The sequence below is a fragment of the Mesoplodon bidens genome, assembly GCF_964165515.1.
Source record: "Mesoplodon bidens genome assembly, chromosome: 4".
In the NCBI taxonomy this organism is placed as follows: domain Eukaryota; kingdom Metazoa; phylum Chordata; class Mammalia; order Artiodactyla; family Ziphiidae; genus Mesoplodon; species Mesoplodon bidens.
Genome location: NC_138160.1, coordinates 109,880,441 through 109,906,182, shown reverse-complemented (window position 1 = coordinate 109,906,182; position 25,742 = coordinate 109,880,441). Strand labels below are relative to the sequence as shown.

Genomic DNA, 25,742 nt, shown 5'->3' with positions numbered 1-25,742 from the left:
CTTAAACAGAAATAAAGGAAGATAAAACAGCATGAATCCAACCCAACAGGCAGCATGACCAGAAGCTTGTATCCTGTATACCTGGCAGTTGGCCAAAAAATGATCTGCTCAACTTTCCTAGTGATGACAGGAGGGTGATATCAGTGTTTAAAAACCTGCTGTATAGCACAGGGAGCTCAGCTCGGTGCTCTGTGATGACCTAGATGGGTGGGATTGGGGTGGGGGAGGGAGGTCTAAGAGGGAGGGGACTAGGTATCCATATAGCTGATTCACTTCATTGTACAGCAGAAACTAACACAACATTGTAAAGCAATTATACTCCAATAAAAAATGATAATCAAAAAAGAAATAAAGGGCTTCCCTGGTGGCGCAGTGGTTGAGAATCCGCCTGCCGATTCAGGGGACACGGGTTCGTGCCCCGGTCCGGGAAGATCCCACGTGCCGTGGAGCGGCTGGGCTCGTGAGCCATGGCCGCTGAGCCTGCGTGTCCGGAGCCTGTGCTCCGCAACGGGAGAGGCCACAGCAGTGAGAGGCCCGCATAACTCAAAAAAAAAAAAAAAAAAAAGAAATAAAAACGAGGTGAATATAGTGTAAGCATTAGGACAAAGCTGCTGACAGTTGTTGGTGCTGTTTTGTTCGCTATCAAAGTGTTTAAGTTTGGTTGTCTGTATTAACTTTTCAGTGGTTATGATCCCCAGAATTCTTGCTTCTCAAAGGACAAAGCTCAGGCTGGGATTCTTACCAAGGTTTCATAGGACAAAATAGAGAAAGTTAGCATATCTCAAACAACGTTTGCATCCTACGAGACAATTACATCTGACTGAACCATCAACAATACATTCACACTCCATAAACAAGTTTTTCTGCAAATGTTTATTTAGAAAGATTTTAAAGAAATGTTACTATGTCTGTGGCAGTTTCTTTAGGTGAAAAAAGTGCTAACAATTACTATGGAAACCAAGACGCAGGCAATGAGGAGCAAAATCAGACCTATACGACAATATTTTGAATGCTTCTCTTGCTCTTCTTCCTTTTTCAGTAAGGTATCAAAACCGGGTGTGTACATGTCTCCCAACCAAAACCGTAGGTCATTAGGATTTTCCTAAAAGAAAATTACACGAAGAATAGGATCAGTCAGTGTTACAGACTCAATGAGATTGCAGAACAAGACCGTATAGGTACTTTACGTCCATATTCACACTCTCCTAAGTGAGGTTTAAGTGTCACTGCTCAAATAAGAGAGGCTAGGCTTCCCTGAATAGCAGGAACATGTAGTTACAGCCTCCTGGCTGACCAGGAATCCTCAGCTTCAACCTGTAGGTCTGCATGAGAATTCATTAGGTAGTCTGCATGGCTTACTGAATAAATTGCTCACATTGCAGGGTCAGAAACACAAGAGTGTTTCTGTCATCTTTTCGCTAATTTTGTGTCCCTTACAACTCATAGATACTGTGTGTCAATCAGTTTAGTGAGTTGAAATAAAATGAAAATTCCTTGCCTTAGCGGAGCCTTGGGGGTTTGATTTTGTTAGCATAATAGGGATAAAGATGTTTGCTGAGTTTTTCAGTAAATCCAGAAGCTGACTTCCATGGAAGGAGGAGTAAGACCAAGAGTAAAGAGTCTTTTCCATGCTTCTCAATCTTCTGGTCTTCCTTGTAGCGGAATACAGCATGTTGGCATGCAGAAACTCTGGCACTGTTTGACCTTCTGGAGAAAGGACCCAGTATATCCTTTCCCACATCACCTCCTAGTCCCCATGTCTCTGATTCTTTCACTGGCCTTGTCTCCCATTCAACCCTGAGAAATTGTCTTCAACTCAATTTCATCTCCTATGTCCAATGAATCATCTGCAAACTCTACTGTCTATACATCTAAAACATATATATACACACACATATAGATATTTTTTCCCTCCTATTTTCTCCTGCTGTTTTTCAGTGCTAATGATTCAGTGTCTATACCTGGCATCTAGTAGACATACAACAAATTTATGGTGAATGCTGAATCTCTATTTTCATAAACCCACTTCAGGCCTTATTATTTCTCACTTGGAGTATTGCAATGGCTTGTAGCTGGGCTGCCCACCCTCTCTCTGCCTCTCTAGGCTCAGTGGACTTAAAGTCAGACAGTTTCCATGGCTGGACACAAGGGTAATGAACTAGCTTCAGACTGCTAAAAGAGGAAGGGAAGCTGGGTGGATTCTGGTGATGGCAATATAACTCTTCCATCACATCGCTACTAGGTTCAACTTCCCAGTCTTAGAAAAGCGAAAACATTAAAATAAAATTTGGATGACCTGTGCAAAAGGATAGGTGATTTAAAAACCCTTGCCTACTTCACTCTTATCCTTCATTTGTGTCTGTGTCCTAATCAGAGGCCTGCACTTTGCCTGCAAGTTTAAGGCCTCATTCTTCAGTAAGAACTTCCATAATGGAGACTATCCTTTCTTACATTCTGCCTATAGCTTGCCTTTGTAACTAAATATGGGCTTCTTTTCTCCTTTCTTATTCATAAAGTTATTAATTTAGAAAAATGGGAGTGCCCAAAAGCACATGGGACTTTCATGGCCTGTAAAGTAGTTGAAAAGGTTTCAGAAATTAGGTTGGGGGCTCTGTCTGCTAATTAGGAGATATGGGTAGGGATGGTGATGAAAGAAGTTGAAATGATGAGGTCAAGGAGAGATCCTAATAAAAACAAAAGCCATGACTTCCAGAAGCATCTCTCAAAATAGCATCAAGAGGTCTGCATACAAGCCTCTGACCTGACGGGCCTCTGCTCTGAGGTGAGTGTACAGGTAGAGGACGGGTGGGGAGGGGGCTGGCCCTGGTTTTCATAAAGCAATGCATCCAGCAATTCACGTTCAGTCTTCCTAAGCATAAGTCATGGTATTGTCCAACAAAATATTACCCCTCAGTGCCAATAATGTTCAGTTTCTTTAGCCTTACATTTGAATTTTTGGGTTTTTTTGAGTCTGTTTGTTAGCTTCCCCCCCCCGGCCCATTGTTCTATTACTTAAACTAGCTCCAGCAAAACTGGACTACCTATTGTTCTGACAAACTCTCTCATACTCTTCCATATGTGCCTTTTCGCTTGCCACTTTTGACAGAAGAGGGCCTCTCCACTCATACAAACAACCTATGTCTTCTGGAATTGTACACATTTTTCAAGTCCAGCATAAATTAACTTTTTCGTAAGGGCTTCTTTTAATCCAGTGTGACTTTGTCCTCTTCTGAATCTGCAGAGCACTTTCCACTATTCTTCCTATCCTCTATCCACTATCCTCTTCCTCTGTCTTGTCATTTCCTCTGTCCTGTCTAGAGTTATTGTTACTTTGCTCAGTTAGATGAAATTTTGAGGGCCAGGAGAGTCATATTCATCTTCATAGTCCCTTTGTCATTCATGTAAACAACAAAGAAAAGAATAGAGGCTCTAGCATACAGTCAAGAAATGTTTGTTAAATAAATCAATACACTTTTTCCTAGTTGCAGAAGGTTATTTCCTAGAGGTATTGATCTTTAGATTCCTGATAAAAAACACAAGATTGTTGTTGCTAGGGGGGAGCATCTGTTATGGAAACATCTCTGGAAAAGAGGCTACATTAAGGAGGAGATACACTAAATCCACTAGGAGACTAAGAAACTCCAAAGACTTTGGACATTATTTCAAGGAGTGCACACTTGAGATTTTTAAAAGTGTAGGACTTTAGAGGGACATAATGCTGTCCCCTTCAGCAGGAAAAATCTGTAGGTGATTAAAGTATGGGGTTTAGAATAGACATACATTGTTAAAGGAAGTGTACTTGGAAAATGTCAGACCTTTCTGGCCCTAGGGTGGGCAGAGGCAAGCCAAGGCTGGGTAGGAATCCAGTCCACTCAGAAAACAGAGGGCCTCTCTCCCTGCTTTGCAGGTATTCCTAGACCCTCTATTTGATGGGTGACACCAGGGGGAAAAAAAAGAAAAACTTGAATTGGGTTTAAGCTGGGTGAATGAGTTCATTGCATACTTTTCCTGTGTTGAAATGTTTTTGTTTTGTTTTGTTACTGAGACACAGGAAAATGTCCAAAATGTAAATCTGCAATCTTAAATCACTGAGTAGGCTTGAAATAAAATGATCTTTGATGAGAACTGCCTTGCACAGTGCCTAAGACAGAGCATTTAGTCAATATTTTTGAGTAAATGTAGAATAAGGAACTCTTAAGTATTCATGAACACAGATGATCACAAAACTAGAGGAAAACATACTTAATCTGGCAAATTAACTTTCAAAACCTGATACCTTCCAGGTAAACCCTTCTTCTGTGTCACACCATTTCTTTCTCTCTACACTGTAGAGATGCTGGTAATTGCTGAAATTGTAAAACACAAAACACATAAATAAACAAAACTACTGACTAGGAGAGAGAAAGTGAAGCCAGAGGCCAAAATGACCTGAAATCTGGAAATTTTGTGCCTAGTGGAGAGTGCCTTTCACCTCAGTACCCATTTCTTTTAGGATTATTTAACTGATCTCCCTTGTCAATTAAAGGAGTTGATTCTTTGCCTTGGGTACCTTCAGATGCCCAGAGAGGTTTGTGTGCAGGGAATGCTTGTCATATTCCTCAACGGTCCATGAAGGATTCTTTTTTCTTTCTTCCATAGCTTCCTCCAAACTCACATCACCATATAGTGGGTTATTCTTCAGAACTGATGACAGGGATGGAGGGGGGCTCTCTGTGGTCACAGCACCCTCCGCACTGGATCTCCTCATTCGTTGAGCAGTAATATTCTTCTTCTCTCTCTGTCAGGAGGCACAGTGACAAAGTTTGTCTTACCAATAGGTCACTGATGACAAGGAAGGCAACGTGAAATAATTGTACCTGAAAGCTTGCTGATTCTGCCTGGAAGCCCAACAGATTAGGACAATGAATGAAGGAAGAATTCTAGGATCCAGTTCAACCTAGGATCCTACCATTAATTGAGTTATTTCTTTGCATGTGATCTTGTTGAGCTTCAGTAATCATTCACTAAAATGTTATTTTATAACAACAGAGAAAGGACAATGTTCTTTAATTCAAATAGTAGAATTCTAAACAATGCCATTTTCCCCCAGCTTATTTGCACTGAGATTTGACATTTTATTTCTTTCTACTTGTGCATTCCATGACTGATTGAAAAAAATTAACATTGCTGTATTAATCCAGCAAAATCAAGATTAAAAGGCATTTTATAGATATGCCTTGGCTTTCATGGGAACTCCCTTAGGACTCTTATTTCAGGCAGCTTGGAGAACTGGACTAACTTAGCATTGCAATCCTATACGTAGCTACAGACCAGCTGGCTATTGGAAGGCTCTAATTCTGACTTTTAGATGTTTAAAAACTTTTTTTTTATTAAAGCATGATATATATGTAGAAAAGTGCATATATTATAAAAGTGCGTATATTATAAATTTTCACATACCAAATAAACCCAAGATACTATCAAGAAACAAACCATTACCAGCACACCTCATGCTGCCTTCCAGTTACTATCCTCTCCCTCCCTAAGGATAACCAGTAGGATAACAGCATATGTCAGTTTCATTTATATAAATGGAATCATACAAAGTGGTTTTTCTGTGTCTGGTATGACCTTCATATTTTTACTTTGCTTTTTTTTCTTATGACTACAAAACTATCACAAAGGTAGACAAATTTAAGATTAAAATTTGTTCATTGGCCAAATAAAATTGAGAAGAAAAAAAAGTTTATAGTAACGTCTCATTTATGATGGGGCATCACGGGAGAGGAACTTCACATAAGTTAATTTTTGGAACACTTAGGTTTAACCCTTAAAAACTGGTGACATATTTCATTAATTTACAGGAATTTTTTCAATAAATGTGTTTCACATATTTCAGTCTTCTTAAACAGAGAAGTTTCAATAGCAATTAATATTTTTCTGAGTTATATTTATAATCATTAATACACTGATTCCCTCAGCATCTATTGGGGTATATAGGTCACATTAAATATGTGTTTATATAAGCTAAGTTGTGAACTAATATTATATATAGTTTCCTTCTGAAATGGCTGACAAGAAAACATCTAGATAAAACCATTCACATTCTCTTTGGCCTTAGGTTTATCTAATTTTCTTAATCCAGACATTTTTTACATACTTAGTGATCAACTTGGAGATCATCTCTGACTTTCAACTTGGAGATCATCTCTGACTTATTAGGTCGTTGGTCTGCTCAAAATCAATTTATATTCCATAATATTGAAGTTTGTAATGAAATAATAAATCATCTTGACTTAGTGTTTATCCTTAAGATGGATGACCTCATGAAAAATGTTTCTGAATTGAGAAAAAACAATTTGATACAAAATTTAGATAGTTTCAGTTTAGCATAATTCTGACTCAAGTTTTTTTCTTCAAGGCTAGATATCTTTGATTATCTTTGAAAAGAAATAATTCTTCTGACATTGAAAAATTGACTTTGTCAGTTTTCTTGCCTGCTGGCCTATTCCTTGAGCTTCTTAAATAAGAAAGCTCTATAAATCAGAAAAATACAGTTTCGGGGGTTAAGAAAAAATAATACTTTCTATTACAATGTATAAAGACCTTGAAAAGCTAATATACATAAGACAGAAAAATAATCAGAGCTATTTTTAAAAGAACATTCAAGCCCTTAATTCTAAACTATATTCTTGAATGTTTGATGTTCATCCTAGAACTTGGTGCCATTTATTTTTGAATTGCATGACAATTTCATGTCTGAAGGACATGTGAAGGGAAAATTAATAGAATAACTTTATTAAGAATTTTATGGAAGAAATAGAAAATACTAATCATTGTTGAGGTTCTTTTGTATTTTGATAAATTTTTTCACAATCTTTTAAGAAAGGAAACAGAGCATGTATTTGAGTTTAACTTTTCACTCCACATTCTAGATGGACTACATTTAACAAAAGGAAACTCAACAGTAATTCCATTATTTTACTCATATAAGCTCTTAAATAACTTCTTCTTAAAAATACTTAAAGGAAAGTAACACTTCAAAGCTTACCTAGGCTCTTCTGTATTAACCATTACTTTGTCCATTTACCCTTTATACACTTTAATCATTATTTATGTCATTTATGTATAAGTAAGCTATCATTTAATAGAAAGAGTGATATAGAAGACCTTCAGACAGACAAACACTGAGAATATACAATTAATAGGCCAAAACAGAAGGAATCTCTAAAAAATGTACTTGAGTAAGAAGAAACCTGGGCCTCCCTGGTGGCGCAGTGGTTGAGGGTCCGCCTGCCGATGCAGGGGATACAGGTTCGTGCCCCAGTCTGGGAGGATCCCATATGCCGCGGAGCGGCTGGGCCCGTGAGCCATGGCTGCTGAGCCTGCGCGTCTGGAGCCTGTGCTCCGCGACGGGAGAGGCCACAGCGGTGAGAGGCCCATGTACCACAAGGGAAAAAAAAAGAAGAAACCTGATAATAGAATGAAAGATTAAGTGGCAAGAAGGAATGCTAGGCAAAACAAAGGAAAAAAAAAAAAGAAAAAACTGACAAATATATACAGAAATCTAAGGAAGCACTGATTTTATGGTAAAATAGAAATAATAATAACCACTAATTTGTGAGTTTTAAGATAAGAGAAAACTGAAACTGTACAGTTAAAAGTTTAACAGATATATTTAATTAGGAAATTTTAAGAAATCATTTCAGTGAGAGTATTACTAAAAAATAGAGAAAGAATGTATAGCTTCTAAATTGTTAGGGCAGAAGACAAAGGATAAAGGAAAATTAATCTAAAAGGTAAGAAACCTGAAACAAAGAATATAGAGGAGAAAGTCTTAGGAAAATAGAAAAAAATTGAAATAATCATGTTAAATGTAAATAGACTAAACCCTCTATTTAAATGACAGACTGTCATATCAGATTTTTAAAATTAAATTTAATTATATAATATTTACAAGAGAAATACCTAAAATATAAGGACTCAGAAAAAATGAGAGTGAAAGTATAAAAAAAGATATAGCAGGCAAATATAAAGAAGTAAGAGCTGGTATTTGACTGGTTAAATACTCAGCAATTTTGTTTTGCCTTCCTGAGTACAAGGGATGACTGTCTTTATCAGGCTGTTTGAATTTAAACTGGGGACAGCTCTTCTGATGATGTGTGGACAAAAGTAACAGAGACCACTTCCAAGCTAAGCCCCTGAATTCTCCAACAAGATTTTTGGCTCACTCTTCCTCACTTTCCATTTCTGTGTCACTGTAAGCAAGGATTGTGAGATGGCAGAACTTTAAGATGAAAGAACTTCATACTGCTATGGAAAAGAGTTGATCCCCAAACCCATCTGCCCTTCCTCAGACATGCACAAGAATGCTTTTCTTCTTTTTGGTTAGAGATATTTTGTCACTACAGTGTAGCCTAGCCTACGTTCCTTAATACAGAAAGTGATATCTTGAAATTCTACAAATGTGGGCATTGGCTTAGCAGTCAAGAAGTGGAAAGGGATGAAAGGGATATTGGAAGCCGGATTGATGGTTATTCACATAATACAGTGAAAAATGTTTGGTATAAGTGTCATCTGTGGTCATTTGGAATCTAATCCCCTGTAGCTGTATGAGTGGTATTATAAATAATCAGAGCATTTATGTACAAGGATCACAGTGCTGGTGTAATACAAGAAAAAGATGACATTAGAGAAAGAACTGAATAGTTTGCAAGAAGAGAGTAGAGAAACTCTGGAAATTTGATGCCTTCTATTGTTAAAAATCTGACTGTTTATAGACCTCAAACACTAAGATATAGAATCATTTAAAAGAATGGATTGAGGTAAAAAAAAAAAAAGCGGATTAAAACTTCTTAGCTGGGACTTCCCTGGTGGCGCAGTGGTTAAGAATCCGCCCACCAATGCAGGGGACACGGGTTCGATCCCTGGTACAGGAAGATCCCACATGTCGCGGAGCAGCTAGGCCTGCATGCCACAACTACTGAGTCTGCACTCTAGAGCCTGTGAGCCACAACTACTGAAGCCTGCACTCCCTAGAGCCTGTGCTCCACAACAAGAGAAGCCACTGCAATGAGAAGCCCGCACACCGCAACAAAGAGTAGCCCCCGCTCACAGCAACAGAGACCCAATGCAGGCATAAATGAATGAATGAATGAATGAATAAATAAATAAATAAATAGAAAAATCAAATGAAACATTAAAAAATAAAAACAAACTCCTTAGCTGAACGAAGTGACTCAGGGTAAAGGTCCTGTTAGGGTGTGGTTTCAAAACTATTATTCCTGACTGCTTCCAGGTGTTTGTCATTGAGTTAAAGGATGGAGAAATGGAGGTAGAAAAGCAAACCATTAAAGCCTACTTGACGGATTCCCCTGGTGGTCCAGCGGTAAAGAACCCGCCTTCCAATGCAGGGGATGCAGGTTCGATCCCTGGTCTGGGAACTAAGATCCCACATTCTGCGAGGCAACTAAGCCCGTGCACCACAACTACTGAGTTCACGCATCTCAACTAGAGAGCCTGTGTGCCACAAACTACAGAGCCCACGTGCCCTGGAGCCCATGCCCCACAGGTAGAGAGAAGCCTGTGACAGGAGAGAGGCCCGAGAGCTACAACGAAGACCCGACACAGCAGAAGGAAGCCCTCGCAACATAGCCAAATAAAAGAAAAAAAGCCTATCTGAGAGCTATGCCTTAAGAGAACTTCAGATGTGTGTATTGACCTATAGAACTGACCGCAACAAAATAGATATGATTACATTAATAAATAGCTCACACTAAGTTTTAGAAGATATGTATCACCAAAGAAACCACAAGCCTGGACCTAAAAGCTTTTGATTGTTCAAAATTATAAAACAAAACAATAACCCTATGCCTCCAAATATCCATAAATAGGAGTAAATTTTGAAGCTTCTACAGCCTCAAGGGAGGGCCCACTCTGATATGGCAAAAGAGAATGATGAACAAAGGGCAGCTTCCTAGTGGGTAGGACTGGGGACCCTAGAGAACAATGCAGCAGGAAGTCTTCTAAAAAGCAGAATCATGGCCTAATCCACCTTCCCCACCTTCAAGGAAGGAGACCCACACACATTATTTTCAGTGGAATCTCAGAATTACTTTGGGTAGTGTCTGTCGTCTGTCATTTTTCCCTTCAGAAAGGAAGAATTACTGTAGCGATCCCATTCTTATTCCAACAAAGATTATAGGATGATATGGTTGGGACATCTGCTAAATGTAGTGACTGGCTCACTTTGGTGTTAGTACCTCTGGGGAAGGATGAATGCTGTGTGTAGGAAGATGAAATATATAAGTATATATATGTTTAACAGAATGATAGACTGTGGCAGAGTCTGGCTAGGTGCTCAGCAAACCCATTTCTTCTTCATGGGCATACAACAGCTAGATTGGGACATAGGCTTGACCCCTAAAATCCCTGATCCTTGGCTTAGTCTCTCTCTCTTTTCTAGCTACAAGCATCATAAAAATTCTGATATAATAGAGACTCAAAAAGGAACAGTCTGGGTTCCACTTGGAAGCAAACCACTAGGATAATTTTCCCACCCACAACAGATCTTGTGTGAATGACAGATACATTTTATTGAGTCAAGTCACTAAGAATTTGGGCATATTTGTTTCCACAACATAATTTAGCCTGACTAACTACTAAGAAAGTATATATATCAGACAAAATAAACTTTCAGGTAAAAGACTTTGTTAGGTGAAGAAAGTGTTGGTGGAAAATGAATAAATGGCATAATCAGTAAAATATAATATTTCTAAACTTGTATGCCTCTAGTAAAATAATCTCAAATATATAAAGCAAAACTTGAGATAACTAGGAGAAATTTATACATATAATTTTTTACCAAGCAGATAAAACATTATTAAATATAAAGAGGGTTTGAACAATGAAACCAACACATTTGATCAAAGACATTGATGTCATTATTCAATGACTAAAAATACTCATTTAAAAAATACATTGAATATTTACAAAAATTGGTAATGTCCTGGACTCTAAAAGAAATTCCAAACATTCAATATTATATAGATCATGCTCTTTGATCACAGACAACTTATTAGAAATTTAGACATTAATATCAAAAAGATAATGTAAATTACCACATTTTGTAGAAATTAAAACACACATTTCAAATAAATGATGGGAATTAAAAAACTTAGGCAGAATGAAAATGAAAACTGGAGCTGAAATAGCTTTTGAGGGAGTATTATAAGCATATATGCTCACATTATAAAAGCAGAATGAGAAAATTAATGAAGTAATAAACATCTAATTCAAAGCCTTAAAAGGAAACCGCAGAGTAAATCTAAGAAAATAGTCAACATGAAATAATAAGGATAGAAGGAGAAATCAATAAATATGATGAAGAAAAATAACCCAAATATACAACGAAGAGAATCAACCATATTGAAAGCTATTTCTTTGAAAAGGCTAAACTGATTAAAAATATATCTGGTAATACTTCTCAGGAAAACAAAAAAAAGATACAAACTCACAATGTTAGAAATGTAAAAGGAGCATGAGAAGTTACATAGCAAAGATTAAGAAGTGTAATAGGAGTATACTCTGAGTAACTTTAAGAATTTACATGCAATTGGGCGATTTCCCACATAATATAACTTACAAAATTTAATTAAGGAAAAAATAGGAAATGTTAATAAACCAGTGATCATTTGACTAACCGAATCAATAGTTTAAAATCGACCCCAACCATACACAGGTTTAGGAACACCAGGCTGAATGAGTGTTGTAAACAGCGCTCAGACATTCTTGAAACAGATCATTTCTATCTAACTTCTATCTCATTTCTATCTTGTTGAACTCTTCCGGAATATAGAAAAACAAGGAATACTCCCCAACTCATTTTATGAAGTTGGTATAAACGCCAGACAAGGGCAGTAGATAAAAGAAAAGGTAATTTTTTGTTGTTGTTGTTTTGTTTTTGCGGTATGCGGGCCTCTCACCGCTGCGGCCTCTCCCGTCGCGGAGCACAGGCTCCGGACGTGCAGGCCCAGCAGCCGTGGCCCACGGGCCCAGCCGCTCCGCAGCATGTGGGATCCTCCTGGACCAGGGCACGAACCCGTGTCCCCTGCATCGGCTGGCAGACTCTCAACCACTGCGCCACCAGGGAAGTCCAAGAAAAGGTAATTTTTTATAGGCCAATTTCTCTTATAAACATAAATAAAAAAATCATTAATAAAATATTGCTAAACAGAATCCTACAATATGTATATTTTATATACTAGGATAGGAAAGATTTATACCAGAAAAGGATGTTTTACCAGGAGGGTGGTTTAATATTCGAAGATTAATGTGACTCACCAATTATCAGGAAAGAAACAACACAGAAGTTTGCAGTACATTCTGAAAAATTTTGGAAAATATTTAAACATATTTAGAGCAAATTTCCTAGCAAGATGGAAATCGTAGGGAACTTTCTTAAACTAAGAGAGTCTGCCCAAAACTTCCAGGGCACTGTTTACTTAATGGTTCAAATATTAGAAGCATTTATCTTGGTTTCAGAATTAATACAAGGATGCCAGTAATCACAAACATTCATACGTTATTGAAAAGTTCTGAGCAATACACTAAAAATTAAATAAATAAATCAAAGGAATAAGGGTTGTAAATAATGAAACAAAACAGTAGATGACATGATTATCTACAGGGATATTTACCATCAAAGTAAAATAGATTTTAATACAATTTCTGGATTCAAAATCAATAGCATATGTAATACTTCCTTATAAAACATGATTTAAAAGGTCCTATTCTTAAGAGCAGTAATTACTATCAGTATTTAGATATAAACCTTACAACTATATGCAAAACTTCTATGTGGAGAATTATAAGACATAATTGAAGGCTATACGAAGAGCATGATAAATGGAAATATATACCATGTTCATGAACTGGGAGAATCAAGATCATAAAGACTTCCATTTCCCCAGTTTGGTCTACACATACAATGTAATTCCTATCATAATCATAATGCAAACAAGGCATTTCGTTTATATTGCACATATGAGCTCACAGACAACTTTTCTTGGAAAGCAGCTCCCCACTGACCACAATAATTCTGTTTTCCAAATTGCTAGAATGGTTACCTTTATGAAACACAAATTTGATCATGTGATCCTCTTGCTTAAAATTTTTCATCAACCCCTCCAAATTTTCAGGATAAAATTGAAAAATCTAGACAACACCCTCTGAAGCCTTCCTGGTCTGACCCAGACCTCTCTTTAACCCCCTCTCCTGCCTTCCTCTCCATGTAACCAGGGCTCTGGAGTCCCACATGTGTTCCTGTGACACACACAGTGCTTTTAATACAGTTTCAGTGCTAGGGGCATTTGGGTCTCATCTGGGAGCAGTGTGATGGGACAAAGTGGGTAATGCTTCTGGCAGCATACCATCCAAGGGTGAATTTCTGACCCCAATGGAGATTTTGTGAACTGTGTAAATTTAGCATAACTTGATAAATCATGTCCTGATAATTGCCTGAGCAGCTTAGTGATGCTCCTCAATCTACTTCCTAGACAATAAATTAAGTACCTCAAAAGTCCTATAACATTTGCCCAAATATAAGCTTAAAAATGGGAGCCTATTGCACATAGGAGGCTGTTCTTTTTGAAATAGGAAATGGAGTATTGGGAATAGAGACAGTCCAGGAGAAGGCATGACACGTGTTCAGAGACAGATTGTGAAATACAGTTATGATATATCAAAAAAAAATTGAGATAGAAAGAAGAGACATTAGAATTTAAGGGGAAAAGAGTTATAAGACTGAAAAAAAAGTGAGGAACGGTGATTAGGAAATACACCCAGTAAATGACATTGTCTAGAAACCAAGCGAAGAGCAACCTCCTTACCCTTGGTCTTTTGTTCCAGTTCACAGGTTTAGTACAGAAATCCCCTGGGTTCTCAAACAGATGTGATGGAAGCCAGAAAAAGATATAAGAAATAGATTAACCTGAAAAGATTCTGAAGTCTAACTGCTAATCAGAAAAAAAAAATCCCACCACAATATTTGAAAAAACATGTTTTATCATTTATACCAAAAAAAAGAATCATCTTTTTCCTTTTATTACCTCGTTTTATAAAGGGATTGGCAGAAATATTTGGGATATAATTCCAAATGCCTTCATCAGATACATGCCCCAAATTATTTTAACAACCAGAAACATTAGGTTTTGGCAAAAGTTTGTTCATTGCACTGAAAAGAAATTTATTAGGAAGCTTCTTTATTTCTCTAGTTGAAAGAATTTAAGAAGTATAAATCTAGTGGAATCAAGAAATATTTGCTTGTACTCTCTCCCTGCAAATACAGGTGACCTGTGTATCCACAAAGAGGGAGTGAACAGTGTCTGGAGATACTGGCGTGCCTGAGGACATCTGTGCTTACTTTTCTATATGTATGGTATTGCTTCCGTTTGTGTAGAATGGCTTAGAGAATTGCCTCTGAAGGTGGAATGTGAATTTTAAAAAAGCTTAAAAGATAAATCATGGATATAAATACAGTACTCTGTTTTGTTTTTTGGTTTTTTTGGCCATGCAACACGGCATGCAGGATCTTAGTTCCCTGACCAGGGATCAAACCTGTGGTGCCTGCTGTGAAGTGCGGAGTCTTAACTACAGGACTGCCAGGCAAGTCCCTAGGAGATCTTTGTTTTAACTGTTGCATTACTACCAACGTTGAAGGCAATGTTTGTAGGCTAAGTCCTTTGACATTCCATGAGATAGTCTGAATTCTAAACACCATGCACATGGAGGGTATGAGACCAAAGGGTAAGCTGACACAAATCTGAAGTTTGTGTGGATTTCATGGGAGTATAAAATCTAACTGCTTGAGTTAGCCACATAGCTTGACAGATGTACTGACTACATCCTCTAACACCTACATGCTCATATACCCCCCTGCATCCAGAAAAATGCAAGTGGTATTATTGGCTATTTTTCAAATTCTAATGATAGGGTAATTTTAACACATTTTGGAATACTGGCAAATGATGATGATGATGATGATGATACACATTTCTTATACTCTTATAGGAAACCCTGTCAATTGTTTTTACCTTATTTTATTTGCTCTCAGTTTTAAGGAAATATGTAAAATGAACAGTATCCTAATTTTGCACATGGAAATACTAAGGCATGGACTGAATAAGGGCCATAATTTATGTCTCTCAAATTGGTTTATTGTGGATTTGAGACAAGAAACCAAGTTTCAAATCTCTTTATTCAACGTTCTCCCACTTGGCATAATGTCTCCCCAGCAGAATGAGACATTAAGCCAACAGAGCGAGGGTTTTAAATTATGAACTATTTAACAGCTGCCTACCACCTTCTGCATCCCTAAAACCTAAATTCACCTGATATATTCAGTGCCTTATTCCAGGTATCACCACAGCTACTTAAAACATTTTTTTAAATTAATTAATTAATCTATTATTATTATTTTTTGGCTGTGTTGGGTCTTTGTTTCTGTGTGAGGGCTTTCTCTAGTTGCAGAGAACGGGGGCCACTCTTCATCGTGGTGCATGGGCCTCTCACTATCGTGGCCTCTCTTGTTGCGGAGCACAGGCTCCAGATGCGCAGGCTCAGTAGTTGTGGCTCATGAGCTCAGTTGCTCCGCGGCATGTGGGATCTTCCTGGACCAGGGCTTGAACCCGTGTCCCCTGCATTGGCAGGCAGATTCTCAACCACTGCGCCACAAGGGAAGCCCCCTTAAAACTTTTATACGTTCATTTCTTTTAGATTTATTTTTTTTGCCAATGAATATATCACTCCTGGATATTAAGATCCAGCCAAGGACAGAAGAATTACTTATTGACATATTGCAATCTGAAGTAGCGAATATAATTGTTTTTACTCATAATCTGTGCCACACCTACTCAACTAACTAAATTTGTAATTGATTTACTCCTTCTCTCCAAGCATTATTTCAGTAGTATATTGAACTGAAATATTTATTCAGTCATTTAACATTTTATTTTAGGGTAAAAGTATAACTTAATAAAGTTTATCTATAGTTTATAATTACCAATAACATATTCAAAGACATATGAAGCAGATTTTTACCTTCTTGGTTTGCCCTGAATAACTATATCAACACATCAGGGCCTGTTGAAAGAGATGCCCTTTAAAAATTTGCATTTCATTCAGGTTTAGGAACAACATTCAACAGAGCTTTAAACTGTGAAGTTCCACAAGAAGGAAATAGGTCAGCTCCAGTACTAAACAAAAGATGTTAAATCGATGTGTTCCAACCTCAAAGGAATTTATTGGATATGTTTTCTTAGACTAAACTTCATAGCACAGGAGGGCCAAGGTTCTCTGAATTGAGTTTTGAATCTTTTTATTCCATGATATAAACAATAAGACAAAGGAGAAATTTCATCACATTTAACTTAAACAAAACACAAAAAAAGCAACCACCAAAAAGGTGTGTATGGATGGGTTTTGAGGATTATAAAAGGGAAGAATGTAAAATTTTTGAAAAGTTAGTTTTCATAATAGGCTGCCTTACAATGGAAATAAATTAAAATCCTCATAGATGGAGGAAACACTTACATAATCATCCAAGTGTACTTGATTTTGAATGATCTCATGATAAAGGTCCCGAGGAGCCCACAAACACACCACAAAGGAGTCACTTTACACCAGGACTCATGAGTAGCAACTGTTTCTTAAAAGAAAACAAATTTCTGTTTAGGGAATTTGAGCCACTCCAAAGGATTTAATGATTTGCAGGGGTTTGCAGGTCAGTCACATCTGTTCTGAAATGACATGCTTCTTCCTGTTTCTAAATTGACTAACCCTTAACCCCATTAGCCCTCACATCTTAAACAAAGATTATTCCTGTTTCATGAGCTGTGCAACAGTCAAGTTTATTTATGTTTATTTCAGCACATGGAACTCATCACAGTTTTATTCTTCTCCTTTGGTTAGCAAAAAGAAGGAAGATGCAAAAGAAGCAAGCAAGAAATGAAGTCTGGGTTTGAAGGCTGATTGTTAAGTCTTGCCCACATGGACACCTGTGGAAAAAAAAGAACCTCTAAAATAATAGCCAGCACCTTTCCCAGGTGGAGAGTTCTCTCTGTTTTCTTTCTTTCCATCATAGGTTGCCATTGTTCCACTGTTTGAGTCTCCTTTGCATGAGATGAAAGGGAGTCAGTCTAAATGAGGCAGAAGCAAGATTCAGTTCTCTCAGAGGCCATGCATGAGCCCACACAATGTAAGCTTCTGATGTTTTATGCTTAGACTAACCAAAAGATAGAGGTAGGGTTCCCCCCAGAGCCTTATTTGCAAATGTAGTAATTGATTTGAAAAAATTTGAAGGGAAGGTATAAAATGAGGGCTAGGCAAAATCTAAAATGACAGGCTGAGAAGCTAGTGCTTGGAGGAAAACGAATGGTTGGGAAAATTCACAGAATTTATAAAGTGATCAGAGAAAGTCTCCTTATGTTAAGGAAGAGAGAAAGACCTTTTCTATGGCAAGTGTGAGCAGCTACTTTGTACTCCGTTTCCTATAGCTTTCTTTTTGCACAAATGATGAAATGGCCAATAATGAGAAAGAAGCAAGCCCCTGCCCGCATACTTATGTGCTCCCAGATCTTACCTGTGAGTAGATGAGGTTTTGCCAGTGCTGTGCAGCAGGGTAGTTCCCTCCCGGAAACCTCACCAGACGGGCCTGAAGAAGGGCTGAGTTCCTCACTAAAGACCTCACGTCAAGCTGCAGGAATTTGTCAGGATGGTTGTTATTTGGCAAAACGGAGAGATCCATGTCTCCCTTCATCTACGGTGGAAAACAAAGGCAAGCAAGGCTGCTGCTGTCAGAACTGTCCATTATTAATGAGCCTGAGAATGCCTGACAGGCATCTGAAACCAGGTCTCTGGGCTGTGTTCAGAAACTACTCTCAAAATGACACATCCACACACAGGAACAATGTAGCACGCTGCCTTACCTTTCACCACACACACACACACACGCAGGCACGCACACGTGTGCGCGTGCATTTAGAGTGCTTGAATGGAACAGTTGGGCCCACACGCGTTAAATTGGATAGGATACCAAAATTAGGTATGTGTAGCACGTAACGTCTCTCCATACAGAGTTAGGAATAACAGTTTAAGAGGAACTACTCTTTGGATAAGGCTGCCAGAATTTCAGGGTTACAGTCCACAGTTTGGAGCACATGAAACAATCACCTGTAGGGAGACATTACTTAATATTTCTCTCTGAACATTGCCGAGCTGACCCAGCTGACTTGGCTCTGCCTGCACAGCCTCACATGTGATATGTGGGATCTTGTTTCTTCTCATGTTTTGACTCCCAGAGTCTCAGGCTCATGTGAAATCTAACCGTGTTTAGGTGGTCAGCTTCAGCTCGAGTAGGGAAATGGCAAGAATCTGATAGTTTGCTACAGTAATTTAGTGCCCCAAACTACTGCTTTGACCCATTCTCTATCTGAGGTCTCTTTGACTCTGGTCCTAGCTGTATAAACTCCTGTGATGGGTCTTGGTGTTTACAAAGTACATTTGGAACCAAAGGAGAACATGGCTGCTGGGTTTGGATGACGTGCTGTCCTAAGTGAACCCACCTGCTAGTCAGAGAGCCGAGGTGGGAGTGAGGTTGTGGATGGCGTCTTATGCCAGGAAGTGATGATGACTTTAAGGGAGATAAGCTCTCTCATTACAAGCCACTCTGCCTTGGGCAAACCACACTTCTCACCGGGAAAGTGTGGATTTTCATCTAGAGAAAGAGAACATTTCCACTCTTGAGAAGGCATAGGACAGACACATCAGCAGTTTTTAAAAGACATAGGTTGTTATGTTTGTGCCTCTGTAAACCCATCTGATTCAGCAGGAAGGATTTTCTTACAGAGGTAATGAGGTCACATGTGGAATGTATCAGCACCAGATTTCAGAAGAGTACCCTATAGCTTATTAGACTCAGCAGCTAGGATGTTCTTGAATCAAGCAAGACACTAGAGTGTACTTACCTTCTTTATAACAAAAAGCATGAGGATGTTAAAAAATCATCTGTTCTACTGATAGTTGCAAACTGATTAAACAACCAATGTTTTCTGTAAGAATTTTTGGACCCAAACTCTATCACTGTCTTACAATATTTGAAATAAGTTTGAGTGGTTTTTATCAACACACTTACTGGAGAAAGAGGTACTTCATAATGACAGTTGATAACAAAAGAGTTAAATCACAAGTGTTTGAAGAATCAAGTGTGTTATGTGTATGTGCATGTACTTAGTACTTTCTGGATTTTTCTGGCTGCTGCCAGAACACATCTAATGAACAAATATTTCTCAGGCTGTTTGCTTTTCCTAAAAGATTCTTTGGGGAATAACACACATCTTCAAGAAGAACCTTACTTCTCTTTGGCTCTCTATATTGGCCAAGTGGAGACACAAAACCCAGATCCAAATATATTTGATTAGAAGATTTCCTTAGCCAAAGTATGAGGTAGGTGAAATGAGCCTTCAGTTTTCCTTAGGCGTCCTTCCTTTTAGATTCCTCCACCGTGCTTTAGATGCCCAGAGGTTTGTCTACTATCTCCTTCTGTTTACAAGTTCAGTTTCTGACTCTCCACATTCTCCCACCATCCTTTGTCTACTGTCACCCCAAAAACCATCAGTCCTTACTTCTCACTACTGTCCCTATGGGTAGCCTACATGACTGATAATCAGGAAATCAAGCTTACTACTCCCTCTCCTGCTACTGGCCAAACCCCAACCCCTCCTCACCCCCAAATCACACCTCTGCTGACGCCAGTCCTTCTGCCTGGAAACATTTCTTCCCAACCCTGGATTTTGACCACCTCCTATTCATACTTCATGGGCCATTGCTGATACCTAGCCTTTCACAAAAACTTTACATATTTTCTCTAGCAGGGGAAATGATTTTTCCCTCTTTTGAAATTTCAGAGTGATTTGTTTATACTCTTACTATCTTTCATTTGATAATATATTTTTCCCTTTTCTTTTATGAGCCCCTATACTGGATACATTACAAACGAGCTGCCCTATTGGATGCTTCCTTCCTCACATGAGTCCTGTCCTAAGAACCTCATAAAGCCCTTCGCTCAATCAATAGTGGTGGCTGTTGTCTCTTCCAGAGCCCTCTGGTTGGAAATTGATAATCCAATTAAATTTGATTACAAAAATGGCTTAGTGCTCTGTTTTTCAATCAACCATACCCAGTGAAAAAAGAATTCCATCGCCAAAAATATTTATGACATACTCTGTATTCTCTTCTGGTAGTTTATAACGCACAAACTCACATGGAAGACTCTGAGAAGTTCTGCTTCATTAACGTTAGAATTTGCTAAATTTATTTGATCACATAACACCCATTTCATTGTTGTCCTTTTAACTCTACAAAAAATTTACCTGACAGTGATTGGACAAATACTGTCTTAGGAGTTCTATTTCTTTGCTGTCACTAACACCTTCATTCTAGAGTGACAAAGAGTATAAATAAATATAAATAAAGAGTTATATTACAGGAACAATCTGGTGGAAATCTGGATATCTGGGGCTTCTCAACTCTTACCATGTATGTAATCATTTGTTCTCTCTCTTTATAGCAAATTTTAATAAAAGCATCATTATCCCTTGGATTTGGATCCAGAATTATTATCTTTTGAACCATGAGAATTATAAAAATAGAAATACAGTTCACTAGGCAAAACTGTCTACATATTAATTAACCATATTTTCTTTTCTTCTCCTCATCCTCTCTCCCTTCCTCCCTCCCTCCTTCCTTCTTTCCTTTCTTTCTTTTTCTTATGCAAATAATCAACTGAAATATCTGAAAGTATTTCCATCTGAAAAGCCTGGATGATGTCCACATGAGCAGTTGGGGTTCATCAAATTATCTGACTTTGAAAATTTGGACAGTTTTGGATAGTTTGATTACAAAGAAAGCCTGTGATTAGGTTATAAATCATTGGGCATCTATTACAAAAGATTATCAAAACTGATGAACGAGGGAGGCAACCACGTTAACTGAGTGCACAGAATTTGAGGTCAGAGTGATACATCCAACTAAACTGTGCTCTTGAACAAGTTGCTGAATCTCTCTGGTCCTCAGTTTCCTCAGCTACAATGTGAAGATATTAATGGTCCCTTACGAGGGTGCTGTGAGGTTTAATAGGTATAGTGGTTAAAAGAATGCTTAGCATATATTAAGTGCTTAAAAAACATTCACTATTATTTTAAGAGTGCATAAGAAATGGGTTTTCATTTCAGCCATCTCCAATATAAAGCAAACTGGAGAAAAAAATGTAAAGTTTTATTATCCACAGTTAAAAAGCAGACTCCATTTCCCAGAATACCCTTCTTTGTGTGAGTCTGGGTTAGAAGAAGCTGAAAGAGAAACTGGCATGAAATTTGGAAGGCACAATGGAAGCAGCATCCATTAATCTGCAATTCTTTTTGCAATCAGATATCGTGACAGAGGCATAGGCTCTTGGCAGGTTCTAGATTGCCTTGCTCTCCTGAGCTCTATGCCCATTTCTTATTTCCAACTGTTGGTCCTGTTGACCGCCAGGAAACTTAGATCCACTACCCAGTGTTTGGCCCTGGTCCTGTAAAGGAGGAAGCTATATAGAGGCAACAGTATCTCATAGACATCTTCACAAATTACCCCTTTATAGTTAAACTTACCTGGCTGTGCCTGGCTGCTCAGATTGGTGACTGCTCTGATCCTCCAACTCCTCTTACGGACCTTCACTTCCAGGGTCCTCCTGTTGTTGTTGGAGTTCAAACCTATTATCCTCTAACACTGCTTTGCTGATTGGACCTGGCAACTACTGGTGTCAGAAGTGCTTCCAAGGAACAGAATTTTAAAAATGGAATCTGGAATTAGTTCTCTGATATGACTAGACTTAAAGGCATTAAAGACCAGTAGTAAGTGGGACCCTGGTCATCCATGACATACAGGGGCAGAATGGTTATAAAAACTCTCACCTATAGTTACCTGAAGTGCCTAGAGAAAGCAAGGTCCTAGGTTACAAAGTACCTGCTGCAATATAAATTTTCCATAGAAACAAAGAGAATAAGGACCATGGGGTTGATTCATTGCTTCTAAATCAGATGGAGAACTTACAGAAAGAGAATGATAAGCCTGGGGTTTTACATTCACAGCTCAAGGTCTAAGTTGGGAACCAGAAAGCTTTTATGACTGCCTTGAAATAAAACCTTTAAAACTGTATGGCTGATGACTTACCATCTGTGATGTCTTCTAAATCCACATCCAGATTCAAGTCCTAGAAGATCCAGAACCAGGTAAAAAGTATGACTTTAAGGTGTTACCATACATGCCAAAGGAATTGCAGGATTTCACCAATTCACATTAACTGAAACCCAAGATATTATGTATGAGGATGTTTCTTAATGGTGTTATATTAGGACAAAAGAAATACAATATTCTATTAACCTAAATGTTTTTGATATGGGTTCACTAAGCAGAGATTCTTGATTCAAAGTGTTAGTTCACATGTCTGGGAGTAGCTCTAACAATAAGACTGAAAACTGGACCCAATGGTGGTCTGCACTGAATGAAACTGAGATGTCAAAACTTCCTTGCTATAATGTAATAAGGAGGAAAGTATACACGTGTTTAGAAAGACAGTTTTTAAAAATATGATAGGTGTGCTCACTAACGTACTAAACACGTCCCTGAAAAGGGTCCAAAGGGTATTCCCTTCACCAGGACTTGAAAAATACATTGGTGAAGGCAGTATTAGAATCTTTAAAGAACTTCGTAGTAGCTACTCCCTGAAAATCAGAAATGACATTGAGAAATGCTGCCATAGAACTGAGCTTCTTGAATTTAATGAGGATGATGGAATTCTACAAGGGTATTTAAATCCCAGGGACCAGATGGGAATGGTTACCATAAGGGGCAGCAAAGTCAAACGGGTAAAGGCAATGGTTTGACCTGCAAAGATTTTTGGTATTGCCTAATTGATCATGGAGTCCAGAGTACTGAAACAGATGAGCATTCTACTAAAGTCTTACTTGATTTATATAAGCATTTAACCTCTAGAGTTAGTGAAAATAAGCCTGATTTGAATCACCACATCGGGGAATTACTTTCCCTTGATCCATTTCCATATGAGAGCAGGTTCACAAACCCAGAACTCTCTGAATAAAGGGAAGGCTGGATCTTTTAGAGGAAGGATTCTGCTATGCCGTCCAAAATTCATACTGTAAATCTACCATCTAGTCTTCCCTGATGGGAACTGTGTAATGGGAAGAGGGAAATATTCAGACTTTTTGATGACTACTGGATTACTGGCTCTGAACTGATACTAGTTCCTGATGACCTGAATTGCCACTGGACTCCCATAGTCAGAGGAAGAGCTTATGGAAGTCAAACATTTTAATCAAGTTTTTGCTTAAATCTGTCTCATAGTGGACCAAAGAGTCCCTGAATCTACCCCATAGTTACTTTCCTAATTCTGAAAGGCTTATTTGGAGTAAAAATACTCAGAAACTGGCAGAACTCCTGCTCCCCTTGTTGGTTCCACGATCTGTAGAATGAGGGCTGTAACAGTAGTAATGGCAACAGAAGCTCCTAGAACTGCCTCTACATACCAAAATTGGAAATTAAATCAATACTTCATTCATGGAGAGATTTGAGAATTATTGCTATCATGAAGGATTTGAAGGATTAAGGAAAGTTAAATCCTCTTTTGTTGTTTTTTTTTGGCCTATAGTCTTGTACAGACAGAAGACAGATGGATTTTGGAGAATTACACTGTATTATCACAAATTTAATCAGATGGGAGAGTGAAAAATTACATAGGAAGAGGAAACATTCTTAATCCATCCCTTGATTCCTGAATCCATGAATTGGTGTAGAACTACCACCATTTATTGGTTGATGAATTAGTCTCTATACAACATCTTAGAGGACCTCCAAAATGTTTTCACCCAGCTGATGCCAGAATTGATTATTTGGGGGGAAAAAAGATGTTGCATCATTTTGTCAGGCCATCTGTTCATTAGATCACTTTAATCACCAAACAGGCAATGGATTGTTCTCACAGAAATAGCCACGTACCCTGAGTATGGATTTGCCTCCCCAGCCTGCAAAGTTTCTGCCAAAATAGCATCCATGAACTTACCAAATGCTTCGTTCACCAATAGGGTATTCCATACGATATTGTTTCTGCTCAGAGAATTCATATTACAGTTTTAAAAAATGTGGCAGTGGGCTCATGCTCACCTGAATCGCTGGTATTACCATGTTCCCCATCACTCTGAACAGATGGCCTGACAGAATGATGCAACATCTTTTTTCCCCCAAATAATAAATTCTGGCGTCAGCTGGGTGAAAACATTTTGGAGGTCCTCTAAGATGTTGTATAGGGCCTAATTCATCGACCAATAAATGGTGGTAGTTCTACACCAATTCATGGATTCAGGAATCAAGGGATGGATTAAGAATGTCTCCTCTTCCTATGTAATTTTTCCCTTTCTCATTCCCCTACTATCTTACCTAAGATGTGTTGATACTGGTTGACTTTATATTTCAACAATTAAATTAAAGGATATCCAAAGTAAGGGACAGTCTAGAAACAAACTGTGCCCCGTATGAACATGAAGGTGAAAATACTAATGAGGGAAGGTGTCAAGAACTGTGAAGAATTTGAGGCTTTACTCTACTTGCAATCTAGCAAGTTGGCCTGCCACACTTTCAGGGCAGAAGACATAAAATTCCTGGGTTAGAGACAAAGAACTTTATTACTTGCGGCAACAGCAGTAGCCAGAGAATCAGCATTTTCCTGCACTGGTTCCCTGAGCCCCAATTCCCACAGGGTGACACGAAGAGAGCCAGGCGGTACCTGCACATGCAGTGAACTGTATTACAGGAGAGGGACCCCAATTTTAAGGAACCTGAAACTTTCATAATGAGAAATAAGAATGTCTGCCCTTTGCTCCAAAAAAGACGCTATCTTTACCTTCCAAGGCTATTCATTACACAAACATCCTTTAGAAGACACTCCAGAACAAAAGCAGACAGTGCCAAGACATGTGGAAATGTGAGAGACTCATGAAGAATTGCCTCCCAGCAGGAAGTTTCACATATTTTATTGAAAAATCTAAGAAATCATGTGAATCATGTACAATATTTTCTCACAAGAAAACCTTTAAGCTGGTTTTTAAACGTTTCACAGAATTGTAAAACTTTTCTAATTTTTAGAAGGAAAAAACACAATGAAACTACCACAGTGTTATAAGCTTTTTGTTTTTCCTTGTTTCTAGGGAAAAGACTGAAAACTAGTAAATTTTCTCATTATGATTTGTGAGGCTAAGTACTATACTCTTTTATAGATCTGCTAAAAAGATACAAGGAAATGAGGGGATCAACGCTTTCTTTGTTCAAAATATTTTAAAAAGCTAAAATCTAATGACAACATGTTAAAATAATACACATTTTTGTAGGATGTTACCATTTCTATAACGGTTTCTCTACACTATATCAACAGTGCAATGGTGATTCAGTGTAAATCATTACAGTGTTTCATTGTTACAATACTTGTGTTCAAGTACATGTTCATGAACATGATCAAAGTCTCTATTTTGACTTTTCTTTTTCATTATTAAAATAAGGCTATAATTACAGTAGAATTTTTCCTATGGATATCTCTAAATCTGAATGCAATGCATAATACATTCTCTAAAAACCTGTTCAACACTATGAGGTTTGTTATG

General features: G+C 38.1%; 1 protein-coding gene across 1 annotated transcript; it reads right to left on the bottom strand.

Moving 5' to 3' along the window:
- Window positions 1-922: 922 nt before the first annotated feature.
- MINAR2 (membrane integral NOTCH2 associated receptor 2) lies at window positions 923-18,736 on the bottom strand (the record flags this gene model as incomplete). Its single annotated transcript, XM_081232007.1, has 5 exons — window positions 18,600-18,736; window positions 17,618-17,794; window positions 13,869-13,919; window positions 4,550-4,777; window positions 923-1,102 (listed from the first exon to the last, which is right to left on the bottom strand). The coding sequence occupies exons 2-5, from the start codon at window positions 17,792-17,794 to the stop codon at window positions 923-925; spliced, it is 636 nt and encodes a 211-aa protein (XP_081088133.1). The 5' UTR covers window positions 18,600-18,736.
- Between the last annotated feature and the right edge of the window lie 7,006 nt (window positions 18,737-25,742).